The 25,294-nt window shown below is 51.6% G+C and overlaps 3 protein-coding genes across 5 annotated transcripts; 2 read left to right on the top strand and 1 right to left on the bottom strand.

Moving 5' to 3' along the window:
* Positions 1-43: 43 nt before the first annotated feature.
* On the top strand, positions 44-16,000 carry WNK4 (WNK lysine deficient protein kinase 4). Of its 3 annotated transcripts, none has more exons than XM_084864046.1 (19): positions 44-862; positions 2,222-2,394; positions 3,603-3,823; positions 4,115-4,272; positions 4,781-4,869; positions 4,975-5,191; positions 7,476-7,740; positions 7,958-8,079; positions 8,307-8,365; positions 8,467-8,584; positions 8,834-8,950; positions 11,621-11,758; positions 12,476-12,530; positions 12,633-13,243; positions 13,322-13,382; positions 13,491-13,899; positions 13,988-14,187; positions 14,343-14,440; positions 14,546-16,000. In XM_084864046.1, the coding sequence occupies exons 1-19, from the start codon at positions 248-250 to the stop codon at positions 14,546-14,548; spliced, it is 3,729 nt and encodes a 1,242-aa protein (XP_084720172.1). In that variant the 5' UTR covers positions 44-247; the 3' UTR covers positions 14,549-16,000. The 3 variants fall into 3 exon arrangements, with proteins under 3 accessions (XP_084720172.1, XP_084720171.1, XP_084720170.1); XM_084864045.1 differs by having other exon boundaries at positions 14,316-14,440; XM_084864044.1 differs by having other exon boundaries at positions 14,343-14,675.
* On the bottom strand, positions 15,445-17,583 carry COA3 (cytochrome c oxidase assembly factor 3). Its single transcript, XM_084864073.1, has 2 exons — positions 16,975-17,583; positions 15,445-16,000 (listed from the first exon to the last, which is right to left on the bottom strand). The coding sequence occupies exons 1-2, from the start codon at positions 17,186-17,188 to the stop codon at positions 15,894-15,896; spliced, it is 321 nt and encodes a 106-aa protein (XP_084720199.1). The 5' UTR covers positions 17,189-17,583; the 3' UTR covers positions 15,445-15,893.
* Positions 17,563-25,147, top strand: CNTD1 (cyclin N-terminal domain containing 1). The gene is made up of 7 exons (XM_084864062.1): positions 17,563-17,758; positions 21,149-21,224; positions 21,533-21,701; positions 22,658-22,820; positions 23,275-23,419; positions 24,038-24,134; positions 24,692-25,147. The coding sequence occupies exons 1-7, from the start codon at positions 17,590-17,592 to the stop codon at positions 24,878-24,880; spliced, it is 1,008 nt and encodes a 335-aa protein (XP_084720188.1). The 5' UTR covers positions 17,563-17,589; the 3' UTR covers positions 24,881-25,147.
* The last annotated feature ends 147 nt before the right edge of the window (positions 25,148-25,294 follow it).

Raw genomic sequence — 25,294 nt, 5'->3', positions numbered from 1 at the left:
GGAGATCGCTCGGGGGGCGGGGCGGAGGCTGGGTGAAGGGCTGTGCACCGGGATCCACACCGCCGGCGGCCCGGAGGGGGCGGCCCTGGGGGGTAGGGGCGGGGCCGGGGGTGGGGCTCCGGTGCGGCCAGCCGGGGGCTCGGGCCCCAGTAGCTCGGCGGAGCGCTGCGCACCCAGCCAGTCCGCCGGGGCGGCCGCCTCTGCTCCGGCCGCCGGCTCCCCGCCCCGCGGCGCCCAGCCCTCCTTCATGCTGGCACCCCCGGCCCCCGAGACCGCGGTGCCCATGTCCCAGGCGGAGGCCGACCTGGCCCTGCGGCCGCCGCCCCCTCTCGCCGCCACCGGGCCGCCCCGCCTCGGGCCCCTGCCTCGCCGGGCGCGTCGCTTCTCCGGGAAAGCCGAGCCCCGGCCGCGCTCTTCCCGTCCCAGCCGCCGGAGCTCCGTCGACCTGGGGCTACTGAGCTCTTGGTCCCAGGCCACCTCGCCCGTTCTGGAGCCTTCCAGTTCCCCGGACTCTGCTGGTCCCGACCTCGCCAGGAACCCTCCGCCTGGCTCCGAGGAGCCCCCCGAGGGCGCGTGGCCCGGGGGAGCCCCGGCGAAGGCTGCGGACTCTGTGCGCCCCGAGCTCACGTGCGCCCCCGGGAGCCCGGGGTCCCGGGAGCCGCCGAGGGCCCCCGAAGCCGGGGCCCAGGACCGGCGGCGGGAGCAGGAGGAGAAGGAGGACACGGAGACCCAGGCTGTGGCAACGTCCCCAGACGGCCGATACCTCAAGTTTGACATTGAGATTGGACGTGGCTCGTTCAAGACGGTGTATCGCGGGCTGGACACCGACACCACGGTGGAGGTGGCCTGGTGTGAGCTGCAGGTGCGGCCAGGTGGCACCTCGGGATGGGACCCTTTGGAGGTTTTGGGTTGGGAGACCCGAGGGACAGCAACGAGGGAGGGATGTGTTTTTCCAGTCAAATGGCCAGACACCCCTTCTCTCACTGGCTCTGATGATCCATGGATCGGGCTGATTGGGCTGCAGAGAGGAACTGAGGCCGGTGGTGTCAGTGGCTCCCCTGTGGGTTGGGACTTTTTCACTTTAAAACCCCAATGCTCAGCCCTGAGAGGTGGGGAGTAGGATGGGGAATTGGGTAGAGAGTCAGCTGAGGTATGAGAAGGTGGCTGGCCTCACGACTTTCCTGCAGGGGTCCCTCCCTTCCCCTAAGTCCTGGGCCCCTCAGCGTGACCCTGGTCCCTCCTGTTCCCTCTCCCTGCATTTTTATAAGAAGTTGGGATGATGGAGGCCAGAGGGTGGGGCAGGGTCCTCTCCACTTCCAGAAGATTCCAGCTCTTGTGGCAGGATGGGGCCCTCCCAGGCCCCTTCTGGACCTCCCAGTCGGGGTAGGGAGACACAAGGAGCTCCAGCTCTGGCCCAAATCCCGTCTGGTTCCTCATCCCATTGCCTACCTGGGCTCTCCTTTCCAGACCCAAAGGCGCTGAGCTTTAAGTCTGAGCCAGCAGCTTCGGATTTTGGGAACAGAGCCTGGGGGAAGGGTCCTCCCCGGAGCCCTGGCACTGGGTTTGCCCCTTGCTCCTGCCAGTGCCGCGCCCCAGGCTCTAGGCCAGGCTAGTAGAGGCGGCCAAACTGGGGTGGGGTGGGGGTGAAGGAGGGAGATGAGACGGCGGCGGGACAGCCATGGGGTAGGGAGCCGTCTCCTGGAACCTGGTCCTTGGTCCTTTAACTGTACTCCTTCCGCAGCCCTCCGACCTCCGTTCTGCTTCTAGCAGTTTGCAGTTTCTGAAGCTAACCCCCTTACTGGCCCCAATTCTCTGCCCGCCCGTCTGCCCGCCTGCTGCCCGCCTGCTGCCAGCCCCTGGGCACCCCCTCCCGCCCCGCGGCCCGCCAGGGCAGCCACAAAGGCGCTATTGAGCTCAGGGTTCCTGGACCGGGCTGCATAAAGTCGCTTGTGTCCAGCAGGGGGTCCAGGGGGGCGGCCCCAGGCCCGGGATGGGCGTGTCCTTGGAGCAGCTTGAGGGGGTGGACCTGGAATTCGGGGTCTGCAGCCCGTTAGGCCAGCAATTCCACTTCCCACGGATCCCACCGACCCAGCCCCCTTCCACAGCGTCGACCCTTCCCCTTCCTCCCCAGCCCCGCCCCGCCCCCGTGTCCCACCCCACCCCTTCTCCGTGGGGGTCCCGGCCAGATTTGACCTTGACCCCCCCATCTCCTACCCCACAGACTCGGAAACTGTCTCGAGCAGAGCGGCAGCGGTTCTCCGAGGAGGTGGAGATGCTCAAGGGGCTCCAGCACCCCAACATCGTCCGCTTCTATGACTCATGGAAGTCAGTGGTGAGGGGCCAGGTCTGCATCGTGCTGGTCACTGAACTCATGACGTCGGGCACGCTGAAGACGTGAGCTCTGCGGCCTGGTGGCAGTGGTTGGTGGGAGGGCTGGTGGTGGGTGGTCCCACTGCTTATGGAACGTCTCCCAGGCTCCTCAAGCCTGTACCCAGGCCCAGCACCGGCTCACTGTCTCTCACCCACCCCTCCTTTGTGTCTGCCGTGGTGAATGGCAAGGCCCACTCAGTGCTACAGCCAAAACGTGGGTGCCTCCTCTCTGGCCACCCTGTGCATCCCTTCCCCCATCAGTCTGTCTTCAACGTTTTCCTCCTGTCTCCCATCTCCACTCCCACCTCACTGCCACTTCCCTCACTGGTCTGGAGACCTGCAGTCCCCTCAAAGGGCCTCTCCCCCCCCCCACCCCCCTGCCCCACTTCTCTCCACTCTGTCCCTCTCTTCACCAAGCTACCTTATCTTCCTGCAGTCTGGGGTTATCTCTTCGTTGCAAATCTGACCTTATCACTCCATTCTTTTTTTTTTTTTTAATTGATTTTTTTACTGAGAGGAAGAGGATAGAGAGTTAGAAGCATCGATGAGAGAGAGTCATCGACCAGCTGCCTCCTGCACACCCTCAACTGGGGATGTGCCCACAACCAAGGTACATGCCCTTGACTGGGATCGAACCTGGGACCTTTCAGTCCGCAAGCGGACGGCTCTATCCACTGAGCCAAGCCGGTTTCGGCATCACTCCCATTCTTAAAAACCCTTCAAGGCCTCCCACAGCTCTCAGGAGAAAGCCCACAATTCACAACCTGCTCACTCACAGCCCCGTCTTCAGCCTGCATTCCAGACAAACCAAATCCCAGCACCTCCTCCGCCCTGCTCCGTGGCTGGCTGTCTCCGTGCCTTTGCGCACGGTGTCCCCTCTGCCTGGAAAGTCTCCACCCCTTCCCCTTTTCACCCTTGAACTCCTACTCATCCTTCAGAGGCAGCACAGTTATTTCCTTCTGTGGAACCCCCCCCCGCCCCCCCTACCCGGCAGCAGCGGTTAGTCATCCCTTCCGGTGCTTCCTCAGCACCTTGGCCTCGGCCCTATAACCTCATGTCCACGTACCACACCCCCTGGCTCAGTTTCTCCCTGGGTCCCCGTGCAGACAGACCCAGGCTAGCAGGATGCTGGCAGAAGGTGCAGGCAGTGGTGGGGGGAGGGCTGGGCAGCCTCCCAGGGAGGGCTCCCTCCCCCGCCACAACCCTGGCCACACGCCCTCCGCCCTCCCCAGATACCTGCGGCGGTTCCGCGAGATGAAGCCCCGCGTCCTTCAGCGCTGGAGCCGCCAGATCCTGCGGGGCCTTCATTTCCTACACTCCCGGGTACCCCCCATCCTGCACCGAGACCTCAAGTGTGACAACGTCTTTATCACCGGCCCTACGGGCTCCGTCAAGATCGGGGACCTGGGCCTGGCCACCCTCAAGCGTGCCTCTTTTGCCAAGAGTGTCATTGGTGAGTCCCCCCCGCGAGTCCTTGTCATTCCTACCACCCCCCCCCCCCGCGCCAGCAGAGAGCCTGGGGTCTCCCTCCCCCCAGCTGGGTCCTTCCAGCTCCACAGAGTAAGAAAACCATGGGGGAAATGGGGAGACCTGTGGCATGCCCTCTCCAGCTGCCTGTTGGGGGAGGGGATGGGGGAAGGTAAGGGAGAAGGGTTGCAACTGGAGAACTGCCCAGCCTGTGTGCTTGGAGTGACAAAGCCAGAACGTAGGCCCTGCAGTCCGGTGCCTGCTGTGACTCCTACAGGAACCCCGGAGTTCATGGCCCCCGAGATGTACGAGGAAAAGTACGACGAGGCCGTGGACGTGTACGCCTTTGGCATGTGCATGCTGGAGATGGCCACCTCGGAGTACCCCTACTCCGAGTGCCAGAATGCCGCGCAGATCTACCGCAAGGTCACCTCGGTGAGAGGAGGGGTGCGGGCCATTCCGGGGCCCCTCCCATTTTCCTGTCTCCACCAGCCCCTGGCCAGTGCCCTTTCCCTGAATGAAAGCAGGCTGGACACAGAGATGCCCTGGCTTACACGGAAGGACAGTGGATGCACACACACACACACACCCTCCCTCAGTACAAGCTGTTTAGAATAAGGATGTGTGTGCAGACTCCCCAGAGTTTACAAACGATTCCATTTCCAGCCTCTCATCGGGTCCTTCCAGCCGCAGGGCACATATTTCGCCCGCTCTTTTACCAAAGAGAAAACTGGCCGAGGCAGACTTGTTTGAGGTCACATGATCGATACGTGGGGGGACTGGGATTCGAAATCCAATCTCCCTGCAGCAGTCGCTGTGCTTTTGCGACTGCATGTTGCTCCCTCGGGCGGGGCATGTGTGGGTGGAGTGTGTGGAGGGGGACACGTGTCAAACCGAAAACTGGGGCGCAGAGAGCCTGAGGCTAATGTAACCCCTTCTTCAGGGCACAAAGCCGAACAGCTTCTACAAGGTGAAGATGCCCGAGGTGAAGGAGATCATTGAAGGCTGCATCCGCACGGATAAGAATGAGAGGTGGGGTGGGGTGGGGTGGGGTGCAGGGCAGGAGGCTGCGGCGAGGGAGGTGGGGTGGGGAGAGGGAACTGGGGGGCTCGGCTCACTGCTGCTGCGCCCTCTCAGGTTCACCATCCAGGACCTTCTGGCTCACGCCTTCTTCCGCGAGGAGCGTGGTGTGCACGTGGAGCTGGCGGAGGAGGACGATGGCGAGAAGCCGGACCTCAAGCTCTGGCTGCGCATGGAGGACGCGCGGCGCGGAGGGCGCCCCCGGGATAACCAGGCCATCGAGTTCCTGTTCCAGTTGGGCCGGGATGCTGCTGAGGAGGTGGCGCAGGAGATGGTGAGTGGAGGACAGACTGCCCTGCAGTCCGGATGCGAGGGAAGCCTGGGGTGGTGGGAAAGGGGTCCAACCCACTCTTAAAAAAAAAAAAAAAAAAAAAAAAAAATATATATATATATATATATTGATTTCAGAAAAGAAGGGTGAGAGAGATAGAGAGAGAGAGAGAGTTAGAAACAGCAACGAGAATCATTGATCGGCTGCCTCTCCCCACACTGGGGATGGAGCCCGCAACCTGGGCATGTGCCCTTGACTAGAAACGAACCTGGGACCCTTCAATCTGAAAGCTGATGTTCTATCCACTGAGCCAAACCAGCTAGGGCCCAACTCACTTTTCTAGGTATCTCCTGCCAATGTCTTCCTGCTCCGTTCTTCTTAACACTCATGCGCGCGCGCACACACGAGTCCTGTGTTCAATACGTTAAAAATTTTATTTTCCAGATCACATCCGAGTCCTCCAACCTCCCTACTTTACTTCAACTTTCCTGCTGATTCAGTTTCCTGAATGCCTTTCTGTCCATTATCGTTTTATTTTTCTTTTTGTATCCTCCCCCCCCCCCCCAAAAAAAAAAACAACAAAATTTCCCCCATCTCTTGTTTTTACGGTTCTTTATTTCTCTTTCTTCCTCCAGGCTCAGAACTGTCAATTTCAGGAAGCCTATCCCTCTCTAGAGCAGTGTTCCCCAACCTTCTCTCATGATGAGAATCACCTGGTGGAGTTGTTAAAACACAGATTCCTGAATCCCAACTAAGAAGTGCTAAACTAGAATTTTTGGGAACATATAGGTAAAATTGTATACTTAACTAGTGCTCTAAGACAGATTTTATATACAGAGCACTAAGTTAGGTATGCAATTTTACCTATATGTTCTCAAAAATTCTAGTTTAGCACTTCTTAGTTGGGATTCAGGAATCTGTGTTTTAACTACTCCACCAGGTGATTCTCATCATGAGAGAAGTTTGGGAAACACTGCTCTAGAGTCAAAATTCAGTGCTGCTTTTCACTTCCGCAGGTCCTCAGTTCCAAGACCCACCACCATGGGACTTGTTTTCCACCAGGATGCATTTCTGTCTTTTTCCTCTACTAGACTGAAAGCTCCTTGTATTGATTTTTCTGTCCCTGACAATGCTTCACACGTGGTAGGCGCTCATTAAGAGCCAACGTGTGTACACAGCTTGGAGCACTTTCACATGCACTTGATCATGGTTACAACCCTGACATGGAAAGATTTTATCTTGATTTGTTGATGAGGAAATGAAAGCTCAGAGAGGTTGAATAACTTGTCCGAGGTGCCAGAGTGGCAAAGCTGGATCTACACTCAGGTTGTTCAGCCTTTCAGTCAGACCCTGCCCCACCTCCTTTATGTGTCCAGCGATGAATAAAGAGATGATAAACAGAAACTAGGAGACCAGGAGCGGTATACATGGGAGGTAAAAGATGTGGGGAAGAAGAAGGGGGGGCTGGTTTAGGAAGGCCTAGGGGGACAGGAGAGAATATAAGATTCTCAATAGAAAAGTAGAAGTCGAAAGGATGGGGCTCACCCATGTGGGTCTGGGTCAAGAACCCGAGAAAGTGTTTGAAATGTGGCCTAAGAACAGGTCTTCAGAGCACTGATCTGAGATCAAATCCTGACACATTACTTATAGGAGTTCTTGACCTTGACACTACTGACATCTTAGTTTTGGGGACTGTCTTGTGCATTGTCGGACATTGAGAAGAATCCCTGACTTCTACTTACTAGATGCCAGTAGCACCTACCTCCCTTCCCACCAGTTATGACAACTATAAAGTCTCCAAATATCCAAATATTTTAAAAATATATATATATTTTTTATTTCAGAGAGGAAGGGAGCGGAAGAGATAGAAACATCAATAACAGGAGAGAATTATTGATCAGCTGCTTCCTGCACGCTCCTGACTGGACATGTGCTCTGAATGGGAATCGAACCGTAAACTATTTTAGGTTGATGCTCAGCCATTGAACCAGCCGGCCTGGCAAGTCTCCAAGTAGTGCCAAATGTAACCCTGTCCCCCCAAATGAGAGCAACTGACCTACTGTATAACCATGAACTGGTCACTTGTTTCTAAAAATAAGACCTACCTCAGGAGGTTATTGGGGAGGATTTAACCTTGATAATATAAGGAGTTGCCGGTTAATAGATATAGTCGGTAATCAATAAATGTTGGTTCCCTTACTCCCATATCCTGGAGGCCACAAGAAAGTGTTCTGATGGGTCTTTGAGGGGGGTCCCCAAATGGTGTTCCTCACCCTTCCTATTCCAGGTGGCCCTGGGCTTAGTCTGTGAAGCGGATTACCAGCCAGTGGCCCGTGCAGTACGTGAACGGGTGGCTGCTATCCAGCGAAAGCGTGAGAAGCTGCGTAAAGCTAGGGAGCTGGAGGCCCTCCCCCCTGAGCCAGAACCCCCACCAGCAACCGTCCCCATGACTCCTGGTCTCCCCAGTTCCTTTCCCCCTGAGCCCGAGGAGCCAGAGGCAGACCAACATCAGCCGTTCCTCTTCCGCCATGCCAGCTACTCCTCTACCACCTGTAAGTCACCTCTGATCTGAGGACCTAGGTCCCAGAACCCTTGGCCTCTGCCTCCCACCCAGAAGTTCAACCCAGCAGCACTGTCACTAACCCTGCCTTCCACACCTAGACCTGGAAGCTCCTTCTGGACAACTCCAGGCCCCGCCTTGTCAGGCAAGCCCCTTCCTCTGCCACCACTCTCCTTTATTTCCCCTTTTTTGATCCCCTCCCCCACCAGCGGATTGCGAGACTGATGGCTACCTCAGCTCCTCCGGCTTCCTGGATGCCTCAGACCCTGCCCTTCAGCTCCCTAGGGGGGTGCCATCCAGCCCCGCTGAGTCCCATCTCTGCCTGCCCTCGGTGAGAGGGGGTCACTTGGGGGGCTCCCAGCCATTCCAAGCCTATGACCTATTTCCCTCCGTGTGAAACCCAACCCTATAACTTCGCCCCCTGGCCCTGGAAATACACCCCTCTTGTCCTCATCTTCCTTAATCCCATCTCTGTAGTACCTCAATATCCTTGAAACCGTCTCCCTGGATCCCCATAATGATCTTTCTCTGATCTCAACAACCCATATCCTGTTTCAGACTTTTGCCCTATCTATTCCCCGTTCTGGCCCTGGCAGTGACTTTTCCCCTGGAGACAGGTAAGTTTCGATATGAGTTGGGGTGCTAGGGTGAGGCATATGGAGCTCTGGGGTCCCAGTGTCCACGCTGACACACCTTCTGTCTCCTTTCTTTTTTGTAGCTATGCCTCAGATGCAGCATCAGGCCTTAGCGACATGGGTGAAGGGATGGGACGGATGAGGAGACCCCTAGGGAGAAATCTCCGGCGAAGACCCCGATCCCGCCTTCGGGTCACTAGTGTAAGGAAGGCATAGGAGATGGGCCAGGAGGGAACTTTCAGGAACATGGGGGAGGTTAGCCAGAAAAGGGGAGTAGCAGTGTGTGACTGGTACCCAAGTGGCAGCCAGTTTTTAATACCAGATTTTGGGAGCAGGGTCTGCTTCTCTTCATTTCCAATCCAGCCACATCACTTGGTTGGAGTGGGGTGGGGACCTGTGATAAGGACAGAGGGCTTGACCTCCTCCCTTCTGCTGAATTTAAATCTGAAGGTCTCAGACCAGAATGACAGAGTGGTTGAGTGCCAGCTACAGACACACAACAGCAAGATGGTGACCTTCCGATTTGATCTGGATGGGGACAGCCCAGAAGAGATTGCGGCTGCCATGGTGAGGGGGAGCAATTTGAGGATTGCGTCTTTGGGTTTGGGACCACAGTCTCCCTCCTGATGTTCCCTGGTGCTGAACTCCCCCTCCGTCCAGCTAACAGCAAAGGTCTTTTTAAAGCTCTTGATGGCACTCAGCATAGTGTCACTGAAGACACCTTGTTTTGGGAGAGATTTGTTTACTTAGTGAGGTTTGGATTCTCAGCTGGAGCAATTTGAGACTAACATAGAGTATACACATGAGCTTCAGTGAAGTGCATGCCAGACATGTGATACTGTGGCTGTAAGCAAAGGATGGGCTGTGGGCAGGAAGGGGAAGAGGTAGGACCTACGCAAGCTCTGGCAGATGCATAAGGATAGCAGTGAAGGGTGGAAATGGCATGTTTAGTTGCATAAGCAAAGGCATAGAAACAGATAGTGACTTAGAATATGGCATTGGGAGAGCTGTAGTAGGAGACACTAGAATTAAGGGTTCCAGTCGCCCTCCTGGAAGTGAGGTTGGGCATGTAGAGTGGGTCTGGGAGTTAGATCGAGTGTAACATGGTGAGAATAGGTTTTAAGAAGACCAATTTGCCATGGGATATGGGAGCAGGTTGCGGGTAGGAAATCCAGTTGGCAGGTGGGTACAAGGAGCTAGGTGAGGACTGGAAAGAATAGATTATCTGGGAGGGAAGAGGCGTTTCAGGAAAATAAATTACTCTGTAATTTATTGACATACTACAGTACACATAGTAGATGCTCAATAAATATTTGCTGAGTGGCTATGGGAGTGGGGATATCAAGGGTGACTTGTAGCTTGGAGGAACTATTGGAAGTAGATCGTCAAAGGAGAGGGAAAGTTGGGAATGAAAGTGGGCTTTTTTAGGGGTCACAATGAATTGAAGAACCGACAGGCAACGTAAGATTTTCCATAGAAGCAGGATATGGGTCAGGCAGGGCTAGAGAGAGAGGTGGATTTAGGAGTCATCAGTGTAGAACTGAGAGTGAAGGGAGATGGGCCTGCAACACCAGAGGCATAGAAGATCTGAGAGTGTGTCTCCATGGATACCCCCAGTTCTAGAATGGGAGGGAGGATAGGTCATCAAAAGACACAGAGGTGGAACCTGAGAAGTAGGAGGAGCCCAGAAAGATGTTAGTAAAAACTGAGGGAGGAGTTTCAAGGAGGTGGCATAGGGTGAAGTCTAAGGCAAGATCACACTGGCATTTGTCAGGAGAAGGTCTTTGTGGGAAATCAGTTTCGGTGGAGTGAGGGTGGTGGCTGTCAGCCTCTGGGGTGAAAGAGGAAAGGGAATGGGAGAAATGTCAGGGTTCCGGCCCTCTCTCCTGAAAAGCTTATCCTCTAGCATGCCATCCACTCTGTGTCCAGGACAGAGACAAAATATCACTTGGCATGCAAGCTTATCACCTCCCATCAAGCTAATTGACCCTTCCAGGCTCTTTCCTCCCGTCACCCTGGTTTCTAAGCTCTCCTCGGAAAAAGCTGGGTGCTTTTCTGCTTTTGCCTCTATCTGCTCAGGGGTCTCTCATCTCTTGCCTGAGAAACTTCTCTACTGAGCTTCAAGCCCACTCAGATCCACACTGCCACAGAGACCCCATCCCTGAACCCAGCAGCCATTGCTCTCTCTTCTCTCCTTACCAGGTCACCCTCTACTTCTCTGCAGCATAATCCTCTTGAGATTAAATCTGATGTTCTGGAACATGATCTTTAAAATTCACAGCACTTTCAGCTGTGCTTACGTCTCCACTGTTTTTGTGAATGCGCCATGCCTCTTCATGCCTCAGAGCTATTACTCATGCTGTTCTCTCTGCCTACACTGCCCCTCTCTTCCTGACGAGCAGCATGGAACAGAGGAAAGGGTGGGATAGGTCATCAAAGGAGAGGGAAAGTTGGGGATGAAAGTGGGCTTTTTTAGGGGTCACAAAGTTCAAGTTTCACTGTAATTTACTAAAATTTTGGGCAAGTTTCATAACCTTTCTGAACCTCAGTTGCTCATCAATAAAATGTAGGTGATAACACCTATTTTGCAAAAATGTTCTATGAAATGTGATATGATACATATGAGAAGGGAAATGATATAATATGATATAATATATGAGAAGTATCTACACATGGTAGGTCTTCAAAAAAAGGTTTTTTTTAGTCATCCTTCAAGGCTCAGCTCTGTGACACCATCCCAACTGCCCCAGGTCGTCTCGGGGTAGAATGACCTGCTCTCTCTCTTTGGAATAGCATTTTTAAAAATTGTGGTTAAAAAACACATAAAATGTGAGGCAATAGTGGAAAGAACTCGGATTTGGGGTTTGGACAGATCTGATGCAAATCCAGTAAATCTGGGCACACTGAACTTAATCTCTTGGAGCATTGGTTATCTTAACTCTATAATGGGGGTGTTAATAAAGAAACCAGAAAGCTGTTGTTAAATGTGATAAGATATATGAAGTCTCTGGTATATACATGTATCCTATGAATGTTAGCTACTTTCCTTTAAGCTATAGAGAAAAGTAGCTAACATCATACAGTGCTTGACACAGTAGATATTTATTAAGTACTTGTTTTAGGTTGGTGGTTGGCAGAAGCGATAGGGTGAAAGGCTGGCTTTTACACATGGGGCAGGGGGAGAGAGATGAGTGGGATAACTGAACCCTCCCTCCCCTTCGTGCTGATCTTTGCCAGGTATATAATGAGTTCATTCTGCCTTCGGAGCGAGCTGGATTCTTGAGCAGGATTCGGGAGATTATCCATCGAGTGGAGACCCTGCTGAAGAGAGATACTGGCCCTGTGGAGGCTGCTGAAGACCCCCTGAGCCCTCAGGTTAGACTCCTTGGGCACCTCCAGGGGAAACTTATTCTCTGCTCAAGGCTTCATTACTCTCTGCCTCACTCTTGGCCTTGGATATAACTCTTCTTCATCGCTGGAAACCTAAAACAGTGGCTCTTAGCCTCTGATGAAAGCCTTGTTCTAGAAAAATGTGTTCAATGCATACTTTCCTTTTAACTTACTATTTTGAAGTAATTTCAGACTTACAGAAAGAAGTTGCAAGAATTGTATAAAGAACTAGATACTCTTAGCCTAGATTTGCTAATTGTTTTTGTCACATTAGCTTTTTCTTTTCCCCTTGTGTGTATATATATTTTTTCTGAATCACTTAAGTTGTAGACATCATGTCCTTTACCTCTAAATATTTAAGCAAATACATTTCTGAATTCCTGAAATCCCTCTATGGTAGGGGTGTTGAACTCAATCAGAGAAGGGGCCAAAATCTAAAATCCAGCCTAAATCGCGGGCCGAATGGTTTACTGAACAGTCATAAACTGACAATGTCATAAACTGACAGCGGAGTGCAGTGATGACAGCGCGGTGCGGGCCACATTGCAAGGCCTGGCGGGCTGGATTTGGCCCGCGGGCCTTGTGTTTGACACATGTGCTCTATGGACTCCTAGAGGACCATGAGCCCTGGCTTACGAACCCTCATCTGACACCAAGTCTAGGCTCTTCCCCACTGTGACTGTGGGCCCCTTCTCTCCCCAGGAGGAGCCTGCACCATTGCCTGCTCTCCCAGGTCCCCTCCCCAACCCATCCAGTGGTATGTACTGAGTTCGGTTCCTGCTCTCCCCAAACCTTGGGTTGCTCCAGGGAAAGGTGCAGGGAATGGAGGATTGGAATCTCAACACACCCTCCTCTCTAGCAGAGTTCCAGAGTGGCACCTCCCTGGAGCATAGCGGCTGGGCAGCCTTCTCCACTTCCCCATCGTCTTCTGGAACCCCCTTGTCTCCTGGAGACCTGTTTTCTCCTGGAACCCCTGTTTTCCCAAGTCCCATCTTCCCCATCACTTCTCCCCCATATCATCCCAGCCCCTCCCCATTTTCTCCAATTTCTTCCCAGGTTTCAAATCTCTCTCCACACCCCCCCAGCTCTCCACTCCCATTCTCCCACAGTGCATCTCAGTTTCCAATCCCAGCCTCTCAGTTTCCACAGGGTTCTCTCCTCCCCAGTTCTCCACCTACCTTCTCTCCTAGTTGTCCTCAGGTCACTCTTGTGCCTCATTCTTTTCCTCCATGCTCCTCCCCCTCTTCTCCTCTCCCCTCCACCACAGCAGCCCCTCTCCTCTCTCTGGCTAGTGCCTTCTCACTGGCTGTGATGACTGTGGCCCAGTCCCTACTGTCCCCCTCGCCAGGGCTCCTTTCCCAGTCTCCTCCAGCTCCTCCTGGTCCCTTATCGAGCCTACCCCCTCCCCCTCCCCTTGATCCCTGTGGCCAGGAGAGGCCTTCACCTTTGACAGCTGAGTTGGAGAGTGAGGTGAGTAGGAAAACAAGGGGGATGATTAAGGGGGCTTGATTCTGGGTAATGTCTCTCCTCATGGACCACACTTTGTAGGCCTCCCCAAATCCTGCTCGGCCTCTCCTGGGTGAAGCCAGACTGGCTCCTATCTCTGAAGGTGAGGCCTCCGACTACTGATCTTCCCCTGCCCGTTATCCTCAGTCCATTTTATATCCTGCCACTGATGACTCTCCCTCCTCCCATGACTCCTTCCTTGTTTCTCCAGAGGGAAAGCCCCAGCTTGTTGGGCGTTTCCAAGTGACTTCATCCAAAGAACCAGCTGAGCCTCTTTCCCTGCCACCAACATCCCCAACGCTCCCCGATCCCCTGAAGCCTCCAACCCCTCAGCTAACCTCAGAAAGCTCAGACACAGAGGATAGTGCTGGAGACGAGCCCGAGGCCAGGGAGGCCCTGGCCGAGAGTGACCGTGCAGCCGAGGGCTTGGGAGCTGGAGTGGAGGAGGAAAGGGACAGTGGGAAGGAACCCCAAGTGGGGGACGGCTCCCCACTCCCGAGCCATCCCAGCCCGGTGTGGATAAACTACTCCTGCAGCAGCCTGTGTCTGAGCAGTGAGGAGTCAGAGAGCAGTGGGGAGGACGAGGAATTCTGGGCTGAGCTGCAGTGTCTTCGGCAGAAGTGAGTCTGGGGAGGGTGGAGGACAGGAAGTGAACTTGGGAGAGCCAAGTGTGTGGCTAGCTCCCTCATGCTCCTGGTGCATCCTCAGGCACTTGTCAGAGGTGGAGGCACTACAGACACTACAGAAAAAAGAAATCGAGGACTTGTACAGCCGGCTCGGGAAGCAGCCCCCACCGGGCATCGTGGCCCCCGCTGCGATGCTGTCCAGCCGCCAGCGCCGCCTCTCCAAGGGTAGCTTCCCCACCTCCCGACGCAACAGCCTGCAGCGTTCCGAGCCCCCAGGCCCTGGTGAGACTGCAGCTGCCAGATTCCCATCTTGCCAGGCCTCTTCCCTAGTGATGCAGCTTTCTTCCAGGCCCTGGGGGTCTGCCCTTGGTTTGGGGGGACTAGCCCCCTCCTCCCCTTCCCTCACCTAGTGCTCTCCCTCCCCATCCTACACCCAGGCATCATACGAAGGAACTCTCTGAGTGGCAGCAGCACCGGCTCCCAGGAGCAGCGGGCAAGCAAGGGGGTGACATTCGCCGGGGATGTTGGCAGGATGGTGAGGGCGGGCCCAAGGGAGGGAGTCCAGGGAATGGTGTCTGGCTGTAGCTTCACTCTCCTCCCACCCCGGAGGTTTCTACAGTGCTTTTTCTTTTCCCTCCAGTGAATTCAGAATAGAAGCCATGTGTCTGTCTCCCCCACGCCAGGACCCACCATGGAGCGTGAGCTCTCAGAATCTGCGAATCGGTACAACTCTTCAAGGAAGACCTCAGCACTGAGGGAGTAGAAGGACAAAGGGGTTGTGGAGCGTGCCGTTTCATTATAGGGAAAAGCCAAACATGTGAGAACGATTTGCTGTGTGTAGAGAGAATCAGTTCTGCAGCCTGCTACCTCCCCAGCCAAGACCCAACCACTAAGCAATCCCACCCAAACGCAGATGCTCTCACAGGGCACACTCCCAGCCGGGCAAGTGGACACCGGAATTAGCAGCAGCCAATAAAAATGCTGGAAAACTCAGACTCCAAATTCGTATCTGTCAGGCCGTAAGAACTGGGGGCAAAGGCCTATGGGGTTTGGAAAGGGAGGACAGAAGGGACTCTCCTCTCACAAGAGGCGGCAGGGGTAGAAGCTGCCCAGCCTGCTGGCTTCCTGCCAGCAGTTCATGAGGAAACTGCCAAGTCAATGATCCACCTCACCATCTATTGTAGATCCCACCTCAGGCCTGCACAGGCAGGCCCCAGTGGAAGTTTAAAAAAATGAAAGCCGTTTGTCCCTCACCCTTCATCTACCTTTCTCTCCAGGGGTGGGACAGGCAATCAAGTTGGAGGGTGTTGGAGGGTAAAGGACAGAGTGACCTTCCTTCCCCCAAGATGTGGTTCGGTCTCAAAACAGCCCAGTGACCCACCGTGAGCTCTCCCTGAAATCAGGTGGAAAGATCTCACGGAAAAAGTAATTCTAGTTAAACATTTACGGCTCCCTGGGGCAATGCCACTGTGCTGCAGCTACTGCCCGTGGAGCTTTCCAGCATGAAGTGTCAGCCCCAACACACGCACCTGACTCCGAGAGAGATGACTCGGTTTATTCTCAATCTGACCCCATCTTCCCTCCAGGCTCCCACCCTGCACAGAGCCGCCACGCCCACTCCCACAACAGCCCACCTCTTGTCCTCCTTCCTCCCGGCTCCTGGGAAGTGAAGGGGATAAACCACAAAGTCAGAGCATTTGGGAACAGCCAAGGTTAGATAATTTGCAAAACAAACAAACAAAAAACACGCACCCCAAAACAAACTATACGAAGGGTTCAACTACCACAAACATGAGTGTGAGGTGGGCAACGTTCCTCTGACGATGGCCAACTGTATAAATCCCTGGCTTCTTGGGGCTGATCATTGTCCAAGGTCAGTAAGGTGGCCAGCAATGCTGTGAGCAGGCGTCAGCTTCTACAGGTCATGGGGCATCATCGGTCATGTGAAGGGGCTCCAGCAGCTTAGAGAAGTGCGGTGCCCGTCTGGATCAGGAAGCCGATGCCCTTGCCGCCGCTCGGGCACGCGCAGCTTTGGCCTCATCCTCCAGCTCGTCTAGGAACCGCTCCTGGGACACTGAGTAGAAGGTGTAACCATCTGGGGACGTTGGTTAGGGAAACCACTTGGAACAGGCACATTCCCTTTTCCTAGGTAATCTCTCATCCTCCTAAATCTGTGTAGCCCTTTGTTCCTCCAAGCCCTGACTCATTCTTCAAAGAGGAAAGGAAAGGGAGAACCATCCAGAGCCCCCCACATGCGGTCTCCCTAAATCTACAGTCCAGGCGGATACAAATAGCATCCAGAGTCATTGATTGGCTGCCTCCTGCACGCCCCCCAATTAGGGATCTAGCCCACAGCCTGGGCATGTGCCCTATCTCCTGATTTATAGGTCAACACTAAACAACTGAGCCAAGCTGGTGGCTGACCTGTTGTTTATTTTTTTTTCAGAGAGGAAGGGAGAGGGAGAAATAGGAACATCAATGATAAGAATCACTGATTGGTTGCCACCTGCACACCTCCTACTGGGGATAGAGCCCCAAACCCAGGCATGTGCGCTTGACTGGAATTAAACCCGGGACCCTTGCCCGCAGGCTGAGCCAAACTGGCTAGGGCGGACCCGTTATTCTTAATTAGTCATAATAAAATAGAAACTTAAAATGACAGCGTAGCCGAGACCGGTTTGGCTCAGTGGATAGAGCATCGGCCTACGGACTGAAGGGTCCCGGGTTTGATTCTCAGTCCCGGGTTCGATTCTGGTCAGGGGCATGTACCTTGGTTGCTGGCACATCCCTGGTAGGGGGTGTGCGGGAGGCAGCTGGTCGATGCTTCTCTCTCATCCATGTTTCTAGCTCTTTATCCCTCTCCCTTCCTCTCTGTAAAATATCAATAAAATATATTTTTTTTTAAAAAAGAAAAATAACAGCGGAAGGTAAATTAAACGCTTGGCTCCGCGGTTAGACTTTCACAGATCAGGCTCTTTCCACCAGCCCCCTCTTGCCCTCCTACACGTCACTGCTCCCCTTCTCTTGCCCCCACATGCGGTCTCCCCGAGTCTACAGTCCAGCGGATACAAATAGCTAACACGAGGGCCCCGATGCTCAGGCCGGTCACGATGTTCCGGGTCCGCCGCTGTGGCAGAGTCTTCTGCCACTGGGTGAGCTGCGCCTGCCGCATGAACTGCAGCTGCGCAGGAGTCAGCTTCTCCCGAGTCGGGTCAATGCGCTGGGCCAGAGGGGCCTCGCCACTCTTGGCATTAAGGGGGTCACCAGCTCCCGGCGCCGCCATATTGCCGCTCCGCCCTTCGCAGTTCGGGGGGCGCGGGGTTTGCTGGGAATAGCAGCCCTTCGCTTCCGCGGGGGACGCTGGGAGTTGTAGTCCGCGTTTTCTTTCACCAACGCAGCGCGGCTCTAGGTCTTAGGGAAAGGGGGGGGGGGGAGGGGAGAGGGAGAGACGTAAAATGGACGTGCTTTCTGATTGGCTGAGGGTTCCCCGGCCGTTGTGGCGGGAAAAGGCTGAGGCGAGCTCGAGGCTGCGGTGGGAACTGAGTTTTCCTCAGACTCGAGACGAGGACAGGCACGCAGAAGAGGAGGACGAGCCCAGTGTTGGCAGAAGGCTCTGGAGCGAAGCTAAGGAGATCGGTTTACGGGTCCAGGGAGCCGTCTGGGTGTCCACAAAGGCTTCTGAAAATGGACAGACGAGTGAGGCCAAGATTGGCCCCTGTTAGCGAGTTTCAGTTTGGAGCTGTTGCCACAGAGACCATCGAGGACGCTCTGCTCCACTTGGCCCAGCAGAATGAGCAAGCAGTGCAGGAGTCTGCGGGCCGGATGGGCAGCTTTCGGGAGACGCGAATCGTGGGTGTGGACGCAGGGCCGGGGAGCTGTTGTTTGTTTGTTTGTTTGTTTGTTTTGGGGGGTGGGGGATGGGGGGAACAGGGGCATCTGTCTTTGAGGCACCAATTTTGAGGTTCAGTGTGGTTTATTAACTCAAAGAAATTGCTGCATGCCAGGTGCTGGGGATACAGTGATGAATAAGACACACCAGCACCTTACCCTTGATTTCCAAATGTACATTTATTATCCGTGCTGCCTGGGATAGGACGATGAAATATAGCCCCTGCTTTCAAACCATGAATGTAATCCTTGGAGAATAGGACAAGTCTGCAAATGCTTAGGTACAAGTATGGTTAAATAAGTGACATACTAGATAAAAAAAACAAAAACAAAAAACCAAGCTTCTAGCAGGGGTCCTCAAACTTTTTAAAGTGGGGGCCAGATCATGGTCCCTCAGAGAGCTGGAGGGCCGGACTATATGAACTACTAATTCCTACTGTAACACCTTGGCTGCGCTCACTGCCCAAAAAACCTGGCGGGCCGGATCAGACTCCTCTGCGGGCCGCATGTGGCCCGCGGGCCATAGTTTGAAGACCCCTGTGGGGAACTAAAATGAGTGAGGGGGTGAGGTGGGGGTAGGAAGGATGAAAGGAGCCCTCAGGTGCCATGGCATTGAGGCAGGCCTTGAAGGAAAGGTGACATTCGTTGGTTAAGTTAGTAAAGGGGTCGTGTGAGTGAAGCCATGGGAATAGGGACGCTCAGGGTAAGTGTGAGCACAGGGTCGTCCAGGTCGGCCAGAGCACCCTGGACTTTGGTGGAAAAGGAGTTGAAATCAAGACCAGAAACGTAGTTTGGAGACATTCCACGGGGGACTTTGAGTGCCAAGGCAGAGTCCATACCTGGCTTGGTAGGAAAGCAAGACAGCATGGGGAGTGTCTTAACATGGGGAGTGTCTTAACATGTGATGTGACGGGAACCTTGGCCTTAGGAAAAATATCTTGGCTGATGGGAAAGATGGATCAGAGTAGAGTTTGTGCTCGTAGTTTAGGGCCAAGGGAGTGACAAGGGAGGGTGAATTAAAAACATTTCAGAGGTAAAATATAAGGTTCCACAATGGAAGAACTTAAGAAGTGAAGAAGGCGAGGATGACTATGCCGAAGAGTTGAGCCCAGGAGACTGGGAACGTAGGGGCGCCATTAAGGGAATCACACACATGCACGAAACAACACCACCAAACGGGAGGAAGAGTGACTTCTGTTTGGGAAGGACAATGACTTTGGTTTTGAACTACTGAGTTTCAGGTGCTCGTAAAAACACTTAGAGGAAGGTTTCTGGCAGGCGGTTTAAAAAGTAAGAGAAGTCAGAACCGGAGAGAAAGGTTTGGGAGTTATGGCCATAATGAGACTACAGAGGCAGAGGATGAGCTATGAGGGAGAAAAGAGAAGGCCGAGGACAGCTCCTTGGGAAACATTTTGTGTTCAGGAAATTGGAGTCTGAAGCAAAGTGATGAAGGAAGTGAAAGGGATGGTTTGGAAGATAGGGACAGAACGAAGAGATCCTTGGGAGCAAGAGTGTTTCCAGAAGGATGACAACGGTTTCAGATGCCTCACCGATATGAACATCAGGAATGAGGGTAGCAAAAGGGCCGCGATGTTTGACAACTTGGACATACTTGCTGGCCTCAGAGGCCACCATTTCAGCAAGTTGGGAAAAGTAGAAGCCAAATGGCAGAACTTAGGAAGTGAATGATGAGGTGGAAGCAGCAGGCATAAACCAGGCTTTCAAGAAATTAGATAAAGCCCTCACTTAAGAGAATAGAAGGGGCGGGTTTTTCAGTTAATAGTCGATCTGAGTATGTTCGTAAGTGCAGGAGGTGGAGCCAGCAGCAGGGGAGAGGGTGTAACCCTCATCCATTCCACGTAACCCAAGCTCAGTTTTCTTGGCAAATTAAAATGGAAAATAGAAACAATTGCCCAGATAACTCAGACTAAAACCAAACAACTACACACACACACACACACACACACACACACACACACACGAAAAACCTTAATTGCTTAAACTTCATTGGACACGGGTAGCAGAGCTTTAGTCTCTGTAATGATAAGGTTTTGTACATACACGTATGTCTGTTGTATGTTGAGTAGATTGTTAAATTATCTTGTACTACCTTGACTTTTTTATTTTTATTTATTTAAAAAAATTATTTTTAAAACATATTTTATTGATTTTTTTTTTTCTTACAGGGAGGGAGAGGGATAGAGAGCTAGAAACATTGATGAAAGAGAAACATCAATCAGCTGCCTCCTGCACACTCCCCATTGGTGTGTGCCCCCAACCAAGGTACATGCCCCCTGACCAGGATTAAACTCAGGACCCTTGAGCCTGCAGGCCTAGCTCTATCCACTGAGCCAAACCGGCCAGGGGGCCACCTTGACTTTTTTTTTTTTTTACTACTACCTTGACTTTTATAGGTTTTTTTTTTTTTTTTTTTCCCCTCCACAGAAAGTTAAATTTTCTCTGAAGACATATGGTAATTTGATTGTATGTACTTTTTTACCGATCAGTGCCCAAGGTTCCCAGTTCTGCAGCTTTCTTTATTGAGAACTAACATTTACCCTTGTTTCCGCCCTCTAATGATATTGCAAACTAAATAAAATTCTATCTGGGGCGGTTCTTTCAAAGAGAAACAGGCAGCCTTAAATCTTGCCAAAGTATCTTGCCCTTCCCACCTTCCCAGTGACTCCCCACCTCTCAAATTGGGCTCTGTTCCCTGATTTGGAGGATATTTCTTCAAAGCAAGCCACTCCACCTTAACAAGCTTGCTCCTGGGAGAGGCTCAGCCGCCGCAGATTTACCAAACACACCGGTGGTGGAGAGATGGTGTCCAGCTGTAAGGTGAACCGTGTTTGTAAAGCAATGGGAGTTCTCCAGAGGGTGGTTACTAAACAAACAGTATTATAAAGAAAACTGTAGCTCCAGGAGGGACCTTTCTGTTCCTGTCAACATTCCACTGCGGACAGAATATAAGGGTTCGGATTTGTGTCCATCCAAGAATCACCCTTGAAGCTGAGGGCTCCCAGCATGGCGTAGAGGCCAATTAGACCAGCTGGTGTGTTTGCGTGTAGCTGGCTAAGCCTTTTGTCAGCTGAGACCCACGGGAAGGCTCCAGGGTCACTGAGGGGGGCTTGGTAAGCCCTTGTCTTTGGCACTCAGTCAGCCTCCTTTTCATGCCTCTGATCTGCCTATTGGCAGCAAAAGGAACTAATCTCAGCTTGGGTTGTTTCAGTCTCATCTTTCTCACCTCCCGACCCCCTTCCCTTGGCCCCATCATGGCTTTTACACAACGCCAAGAGTTCACAGAGTGGTTTTGGTTGCACCTTGTGAATTAGGCTCTTCTTTTCTGTTTTGGCAGAGTTTGTTTTTCTCCTGTCTGAACAATGGTGTCTGGAGAAATCTGTGAGCTACCAGGCTGTAGAAATCCTAGAAAGGTAAAGCCCTGAGCATAAGGCCTTTGTAGTGGTACCTCTCAGAATGACTAATATATCAAAATCTTAAAAACACACACACACACAACACACACACACACACACACACACAAACACACACCCAAAATAGTACTAGTTGCTCCTTACCATGGGACCAGGTTTTGCACCCTCTAGTGCAAATGTAAACCTCTTAGCCAGCAATTGGTATTGGCACTTGGTATTTTTTGAGGATAAGATGTAGCATAATTTGAAGCAGAAACACCCTTTAGCTTGAGTGTGGGTTATTTACTCTCCCCTTCCTTTCTTTTTAGGTTTATGGTTAAGCAGACAGAGAATATCTGCAGGCAAGCCACAATCCAGCTAAGGGATAAGACAGTGCCTCAGAACTGGAGGGCTCTGAAAGAGCAGCTTTTCAACAAATTTATCCTGCGTCTTGTGTCATGTGTTCAGCTGGCAAGCAAACTGTCTTTCCACTACAAAGTAAGGAGCTGGGGTTGCTCATGGGCACCTGAGTGTTAGAAAGAAACTGGCTCATTCAAAGGCGACTGTGAGAAACCTACTCCTCGGCTAGGTGATACTACTCATGTGGAAATTCCAGAATGTGATTATGCTTCCTAAGCATACCACACACACACACACACACACACACACACACACACACACACACACCACACACACACCACACACAGTCACATAGAGGCAGTTATTAAATAGCCTGAAGTTCTGTTCCAAAGTATAATTGCTGGACAGAGGCCATTGTTCATACAGGTCACCTTTTTTCCCCTTGGACTCAAGGACAGTTTGCATAAAATGTCTGAATTGCCAACATATCAGCATTAAGGTAAACTACTATGTTTAAAAAGGATAAAAATTTTTCCCACATTACTACCCAATGTGTATATAACAAAGTATCATTCACTCAACAAATATTTATTGTCTTCTATGGCCAGATGCTGCACTAGGTGCCATGGCTGCAACGGTAAAAAATATTGTCTGTGCTCTCAAGGAACTTATCCAATGAGAGAAGACACACAAGCAAATAATGTGTTCTGATTAGTGTCAGTACAGAGGGCTATGAATGTACCTCATTAGCCTTGGAGAGTCAGGGAAGTGTATTTAGAGAAAATGACTTCTTGAAGGGGGAGGGGTTGTGGAAGATGGGTGGATCCTAAGGGAAGAGGGAGAGGAGTTAAGAAAAGCAGGAAGAGAGAAGGGGGAGGAAAGGAGGTCCAGATACAGGAAACAGCATTGTAGAGGCTTGGGGTGCTTGGTGGGTCTGAGAGCTGCAAGTTCTATATGACAAGCATTGAGTGTAAGAGGGAATTACCAAGGGAAAAGGCAAGATGCAGGCATGGGCTGGATTTGTACACTATGCCAAGATGTATGACCTTTATTCTGACACCCGTTCCTCTCCCTCACCGTTTTTCCTTGCCCAGATAATCAGCAACATTACAGTCCTGAATTTCCTCCAGGCTCTAGGATATCTGCACACTAAAGAAGAACTGCTGGAGTCAGAGCTTGATATTTTGAAGTCTCTGAACTTCCAAATCAACCTGCCTACTCCCTTGACATATGTGGAGATGCTCCTGGAGGTTCTAGGTAATTGATTAAGTGTGCCAGGGACTGTGCGTGGGAGTCTTCCCTAGGAGGCAGTAAGAATGTACCCAAGGGTTTAGGAGCGGTGGGCAGAACCCACCAATGAGGAGCAGCAGGAAGCCTGGGCTGAGGGAGGGAAGTGCTCTCTGGTACTTGTCAGGAAAAGAAACTTAGGTCTCGGCAGCTGGCTTTGTTTGGACTCATGAGGTACTCTCTTACTGCAGGAGTTTTATGGAGAGGCATGAGATAAGAGGGGAACAAACAAATATACTCAAATTGTATATGGAGATTTCTCTACTTTTCCCTTTGTCCTTTAAAATTGACCTCCAGCTGAAGAGGTTTCTTACAGTAAAGCAAAACAACCAGGAAGCACATTAGCAGCTCAACAGTTTTATGTTGCATAACAACCGTGATTATGACCAGAAAAGACCCTTTACCATGCCCATACTCCATCTAGGATACAATGGCTGTTTGGTCCCAGCCACGCAGCTGCATGCAACCTGCCTAACCCTGCTCGACCTAGTCTATCTTCTGCATGAACCCATATATGAGAGCCTGCTGAGGGCTTCAATTGAGAACTCCACGCCCAGTCAGCTACAAGGGTAAGGCAACCCCTTCAGCCTAGGCTCCTTCCAAAAACAGAGTCCAGAATGTAGCATGAGAACTTGGGGAATGGAATTTACCTGGCGAGGCACCCAATCCAAAGATAACCGGCACAGGTTATCTGGTTCAAATTAACGTCCGGTTTATTGTCTGGATGCAGATGACTGAGCCCAATCAGCAAAACCCTAAATGTTTTCACTTCCAAATTTAAATGACTTCAAGTAATTATTTCCTAGTTCTTTCTTTATAGCTGTTTATAATTTGAGGTTACCTGACTGCTTTTATAGTCACTCGGGGAATAAAAGCCAGTCACAAGGTTGCAACTTGGACAAAAGTGTTTGATTACTGTAAAGCAGAATAGTAAAAAGCCTCACAATTACATTTGTTAGGGAGACAGGTGGAACAACAAAAGGCCTATGAACCAGACGGGAGGCTCATGTTTAAATCCCAGGTGATTTGGGGGAGGCTGGGGGAAGGTCAATTAACTATTAGTTGACCATTTCCTTCCATGTCTAAAAAATCCACGATGATCAACATCAACAATTGAAGTTGTATGACCCTAAGATTTGGAAGATCAAATTTCAGCTCCAAAATTAATAATGGTTTTAATCACTCAGGGAAAAGTTTGTTTCAGTGAAGGAAGACTTCATGCTATTGGCAGTAGGAATCATTGCAGCAAGTGCATTCATCCAAAACCATGCGTGTTGGAGCCAGGTATGCATCACTGAGCAGGACCAGCATGGTCAGAATTCATTTAATAGAAAGCATTCTCCCATTTAGTTAAAGGAAAACAGAAGACTATAAAAGGTAAGTGCCAAGACCCAGGATTAAGATGAATGAGCAGGATTTGGGAGAGGAAAAACTAGATTAGGACTGAAAAGTGTTCTCTAGTTTTCCTCTTATAAAATTAGAAACGGAGGTCCAAATTCAGCTTGTTCTCCTTATGATGATAATGTTATCATGTTAAAGTCTAATAAATATATCCTCCCAAAGAGAGAAAATGTCAAGGCCCAAATATCCCTCTCACCTTTCACAAAACTCATCTCCAGCCCAGAGAAATGTCTAGTAGAAACTTTCCACACTAACACCATCAGGGCAAATGCATCCTCATGAAATTTGGCTACTGGCAAACACTGGGTCTGGATTTAATCTTCTCTGTAAATACAGAGAAACAAAAACATTTATATTTGGCTTCAGAGACCAGCCCAAGCAATTTGTGTACTAAAACATGTTGAGATAGTTTAGTAATAAAAAACTGTCTGTTTCTGAAGGTTGTGGGGCACTTGCAGAGCATCACGGGTATTGCCTTGGAGAGCATTGCTGCATTCTCTTATGCAATCCTGATGCACAGCGTGGGAGCCAACACTCCGGGGCGACAGCAGCCGCTTCCTCCCCACCTGGCAGCCAGAGCTCCGAGGGCTGCCGCGTCCTCCAGCACATGGACAGAACCTGCCCAGTAGAAAGAGCCTTCCGTCACTGCACTCACCTCTCCCTTTGTTTACTTTATTCTCAGGGCACAAAAGTTTCAAGTATCTTTTGAACTGTGTTTTGTATTCCAACTTGATGCTTATTTTCCTGCATCAGAGAAAGAGTTAAGGTGGACAAGCATGTCCTTTTTGCCATATTAGAATGAAAACGTAAGAAGTTAAGAGAGAGAGAATATTAGTGAAGTTGGTTCATTTTTGTTTAACAATATATTTATGGCTTTTTTTTTTTTTTTAAACTGTTCCTTTCGCCGAAACCGGTTTGGCTCAGTGGTAGAGCGTTGGTCTGCGGACTGAAAGGTCCTGGGTTCGATTCCAGTCAGGGGCATGTACGTTGGTTGTGGGCATATCCCGGGTAGGGGGTGTGCAAGAGGCAGCTGGTCGATGTTT

This window comes from Pipistrellus hanaki (assembly GCF_964339955.1).
Source record: "Pipistrellus hanaki genome assembly, chromosome: 16".
In the NCBI taxonomy this organism is placed as follows: Eukaryota; Metazoa; Chordata; class Mammalia; order Chiroptera; family Vespertilionidae; genus Pipistrellus; species Pipistrellus hanaki.
The sequence above is the reverse complement of the archived record's forward strand: the minus strand, read 5'-3'. Positions and strand labels throughout refer to the sequence as shown.